The 4,831-nt window shown below is 46.6% G+C and overlaps 1 protein-coding gene and 2 non-coding genes across 3 annotated transcripts; all 3 read left to right on the top strand.

The window, feature by feature from the left end:
* Positions 1–312: 312 nt before the first annotated feature.
* Positions 313–921, top strand: LOC147382582 (uncharacterized). The gene has a single exon (XM_086427192.1). The coding sequence runs from the start codon at positions 313–315 to the stop codon at positions 919–921; it is 609 nt and encodes a 202-aa protein (XP_086283318.1).
* A 2,195-nt stretch (positions 922–3,116) lies between these two features.
* TRNAF-GAA (transfer RNA phenylalanine (anticodon GAA)) lies at positions 3,117–3,190 on the top strand. The gene has a single exon. It is a non-coding gene; the product is annotated as a tRNA-Phe (tRNA).
* Positions 3,191–3,674: 484 nt separating this feature from the next.
* Positions 3,675–3,749, top strand: TRNAP-UGG (transfer RNA proline (anticodon UGG)). The gene has a single exon. It is a non-coding gene; the product is annotated as a tRNA-Pro (tRNA).
* Positions 3,750–4,831: the final 1,082 nt, after the last annotated feature.

The following is a 4,831-nucleotide window of genomic DNA, read 5'->3' as shown; positions in this document are numbered from 1 at the left end:
GTTCCCATGTCGGTGTGAGCTCTTTGCTTTTAGCTCTCTTCAGATATTATTAGCGAGATGAAAGATACGTCCTTCAAAACGTATTCCTCCCCTAACGAACAAGAACAAAGCTTCAAGCACTCACTTTAACCAAAAGAGAGATTAGGGCTAACATCGATAGGTTGTCTGGCAAAACAGGCCCTCAAACTTATCTTTTACACTCATTGGGCCTTCGGATGTCAATCTCGCACTTGACTTTAAATACGCACTCGAACTCGACCGTACTGTCTCGAAAATCATGCATTGGATGGATGCCCGGGGTATATTGGTTCTATGGAATGTAGCAAATTGCGAAGTGGAGATCCTATTAGAATCATCTCGTGTAATCCATATGTCTGTAATAGAAAAAGCTTCGCGACATGGCTTCTCTCGACCGTATACGGCTATGCTCAAGCATTCCTAAGACGTAGACTTAGGAATGAACTTCGGCAAGTGACAAACCAATGGCAAGGACCATGGATGCTGATCGGCGACTTCAATGCAATCACATGCTCAACAGAAAAGAACGGTGGCAACATGCACTCACCATCTCAATCATGTGGCTTTGTGGACTGCATAAATGATTGCGGCTTAATCGACTTGGGCTTCAAAGTCCGTATACCTGGAAAAATCAGAGACATGGCTAACATTGCTGAGCGTCTGGACCGATCCCTAGCTAATAATGAGTGGAGGAGGCTCTATCCTAATGCGGTCCTAACTCATCTCCCTATCTTGGGATCGGACCACGCTCCTATAATCCTCAATTTTCATCCTAGAGTTGAGGCTTCAAAAAAGCCTTTTAGATTCGAAGCTATGTGGCTGAATCATCCAGATCTTATTAATGTTGTTTATAAGGCCTGGAATCTGAACATCAATGGATCCAATTCAAAATGCAAAGAATGAAAGCGCTTGGTCAGAGATTGGAATAAACATGTGTTTGGAAATGTTTACCACTGACTTTCTGATTTAGTGAAAGAAATAGCCAATATGCAAAGAGCCAGACACATGCTTTCACCAATCCCTGAACCGAGTAATGAAGAAAAAAACGAATTGACGAATGGGAGAACCTTCTTCAGGCCAACGAGATTCATTGGGCTCAGAAAGATAGAATTTGTTGGCTGTAATGTGGTGACCACAATACCCGTCCCATATGACACCTTAGCAATGGGCATGATCCTTATTGAAGACTTAAAAATAGATTCCAATCTGGAGAAAGTACTGATATAGACCTCAATGAGACTCTAATTACACGACCATCAGTGAAGCTGATAACCATTAGTTAAGCTCTCCTGTATCAAATGAATAAATTTTGATAGCTATGATGGAAATGCACCCAATGAAAGCCCCTGGTCCTGATGGACTACAGAGAATTTTTCTTCTCATCTTTTTGGAGAGAGGTTGGACCCAGTGTCTGCGAGACAATTAAAGCCTTCTTTAGATCAGGCCATCTTCTCAAAGAGATCAACCATACTTTCATCCCAAAGCCAGAGACTGTTGACCACTATAGACCAATTTGTTTATGTAACACAATTGTGTTGATCATATCAATAATTATGGTGAACAGAATGCGTCCCATGCTAGCTCATATTACATTGACCCTCTGCCTTTGGGCGAGTGAGCCTTTATAGCTTCCTCTCCCGATGGGCCTTACGGCTTCCCTATCCCTTTTGTTTCGCCAGCGCTGCTTATAGTCTCATACACTGCTAGCTACGGCTTTGAAGCCTACTTCTTTCTCTCCTGAACGAACCTTTTAGTCGAGTGGCTTCCTCTCTTGCTTTGAAGCCTTATAGAAGTAGTGGAGTCAGAATCCGTTGGTGAAACGATTCAGCTCCTTATTGTATAAAGAAAGTCGTTCTAGACTGGTTTTAGGGGGGCTAGAGCTTTCGGGCTAGAAAGTTGACTGCCTTCGGGCGTTCTGTAAAGTTTAATCTTTTCTTTGATTCATTCTCTTTTCTGTCCATAATCTGGGTTCCTCATTTGTCTATCTGCCTGTGCGAATTCTTAATTCTTTTGTTTAGGGCGCTCATTCCGCTTAATCTGTTATGACTCTGGCATACATCCAACTAGCAGTTGATGGCATCTTGGGCATCCTGGCGGCTGGAACAGTGGCAAATCTCTTTCAGATCCTCACCCGAGGCCGATTCCAGTGGATCACTATAGAATCTTCTAGAAGCAAGCTACGCTACCTTCTGGCTAGCTCGTGCAATCAACGATAAAATCCTTCGCGCTTAGCTTAGTAAGCTAGCTTGGTAAGCTAAGCAAGCCTGGTTCTCCGGGCACTATGGTAGGACGTGGATCGATCATGACGAGAATGGACTTCTCCGTAATGTAATGTAATAGAAGAGTCACGGTCCAGTTCCCCGGGCTTTCTCCCTTCTCGACCAGACGAAGGAGATATGAATTCCATTCAGGCGGGTAAGGGCTTGGCTTGACCGTGTGTTCTCTCCTGGTCGGGTCGGAGGCGAAGACTGGCAAAGTTCATCATTCAGTGGTGGGCATAAAAAGAAAGCGTCGCCCAACGAGTGGCAGATTTGGATGGAGTCTCGCTTGGATGCTGGGGAGATCCATAGATCTGGATAGAGTCTCGCTCATAGAGGAAGAGTACGCGCGCTAGCGCGCTACGGCTTACGCAGTTTATCGGATCAGATAGCCCTGAACCTCCTTCGTCCCTATAGAACTCAGCGTCTCTCATATTACATTGACCCTCTTCTTGTCTTCCTGGAGGTATGGCTGAGTGGCTTAAGGCATTGGTTTGCTAAATCGACATACAATCTGATTGTATCATGGGTTCGAATCCCATTTCCTCCGGCACGGAAGTGGAACGGGCGGGCGAAATTACGTGAGAGAAAGAACCTCTTGGTGGAGTCCCCCGGAGGACAGAATAGCACTACTTAGTGACTAGGAGCGGAGAGCCTCTTTCTTTTTCTTGGTGGCGTCTATAGCGAAGAACACCTGACCGAACGAGGGCCGGCCAGGGACTGGACGGCTCTCGGTTCTTGAGCTTCGCTCCTTCACCTCGTAAACTCGGTAGTCAATTACATCGATCCTCCACACAAGTAACTCGCTATTCGATGAATAAAATAAACTTTAGGAAAGTGGTTCAGGTAGCTCAGCTGGTTAGAGCAAAGGACTGAAAATCCTTGTGTCAGTGGTTCGAATCCACTTCTAAGCGGGCGAAGGGTCGCCGAAGGTGAGGTAGCCGGGAGCGAGCCGGATTTTTAAATTCCAGTTCTAAAGTTTCATTCCGTTCCGTCAGGAGGCAGATTTGAGAAAAGCGGTTGATTACTTGGATTGGTTTTCATGTCCCTATGCCTAGCTCCAAAAATTGAAGTGTGCTCTTACGCACGCAGGCGAAAACATGACTACACTCCATTTGATATCAGTAGTGATGTTAGTTAAGTCATAGTTAGCTAGTAGGCGCCTAACTGACTACACTTTCTCTTCGACCCTGATGAAACTACACTAGAAAGAAGTTGGCCCTTGATTAGGGAGCCGAAGCATGTAAGGTTGTTGTGCGTAGGGGGGGCTTATAGTGTAGTCAGGGTCGATGTAATTGAGCTACTAGCGCACTACGGCTTGACTTGACTAAGCCCCGTTTGCTGGGCGAGTTCGGTTCGAGTGTTCATCGATCGGGTGGTCTGACTCCGGTGGGGGGGCGAGGTGTAGCGCAGTCTGGTCAGCGCATCTGTTTTGGGTACAGAGGGCCATAGGTTCGAATCCTGTCACCTTGATGTGACGCTGAAGTCAGCTAATACTCCAATATGAACATCAATCGACCGTTACCACCTCCTCTTACTCGTGACTCGTATATATACTCAACTCAATATAGCAAGCACACTATACGAGACCTATAGCTAAAGATCATATAGCACCACAGTATATATACGAATCTATACGGAACACTTCTCTCTTTCTCAGTGCTTTCTCTTGCAGACCCTCGTTGGTAGAACACAACCAATATGATATTGAGCTTGAGCATCCCAAGAATGGGGCTAGTTGCGTGGGTTAGCCGGCTTGGGGATAATAATCAAGGGAGCAAGGCCTACCAGGTGGGAACATTGGTGTATGGGTGTATGTAGGGGGGGCCGTAACCTGTGGCGGGCGCTCGTCTGAGAGCCTGAGCAAAAGCTGGGGCATGTTTCCCGGCCCCTTTTCGGGACAATCATTCCTGAAACGGGCGGCCCCGTTAAGTCAAGTAAATTGGATCAAGGTAGCCGAAGGGGGGAACCCTCGGCTGGATTGAATCCTTCCATCCCGGTGACTCACCTTCCTTCGTTGCTTTCAAGATGCGTGTAGCCAACGAGTGTAGGGGGAACAACAGAGCGAGCCTTATGTGGAAAGAACGAGCCATACGTTTTGCGAGAAAGCAAGCTTCCGCGGGACGGGACCATACGTAAAGTGAGTCAAGTCGGTTCGTCGCGGAGCGAGCTCTTACTGAACTGCTCTTACTTGACGGTCGTACTCACTTTAGCAAGGTATGGAAAATATAAAGCCCTGTAGTTGCGAGAAAGACAGGAAAGCAGTAACTAGCTAGTTGGAAGGAAAGCAGTCTTCAAGCTTTTACTCAAGCAAGCAGTGAGACAAGCCTACTTTGTACTTGATGTTCGGGTATGAGCGAGACAAAGCTTACGACGATAGGAGCGTTTATAGACTGAATCCTTAGCTTAAAGCTTCCGACTTTTCTGTGGTGCGAGCTTTTGACTCGGATTTTCTTCCATTCAAAAAGCAAGCAGGCGAGCTGGGATCGAGCAGACGAGCAGGAATGGGGATTCAAACTATCTGTCCTTCTCCGGTCAGGCGGGAAAACCTGGAG

Source organism: Akebia trifoliata, chromosome 16 (assembly GCF_017979445.1).
Source record: "Akebia trifoliata isolate Shusen 1 chromosome 16, ASM1797944v1, whole genome shotgun sequence".
Lineage (NCBI taxonomy): Eukaryota > Viridiplantae > Streptophyta > Magnoliopsida > Ranunculales > Lardizabalaceae > Akebia > Akebia trifoliata.
The sequence above is the reverse complement of the archived record's forward strand: the minus strand, read 5'-3'. Positions and strand labels throughout refer to the sequence as shown.

What these genes read in the sequence shown, in the direction of transcription:
- LOC147382582 (XM_086427192.1), top strand. Translation starts at nt 313, where the DNA reads ATGGAATGTAGCAAATTGCGAAGTGGAGATCCTATTAGAATCATCTCG.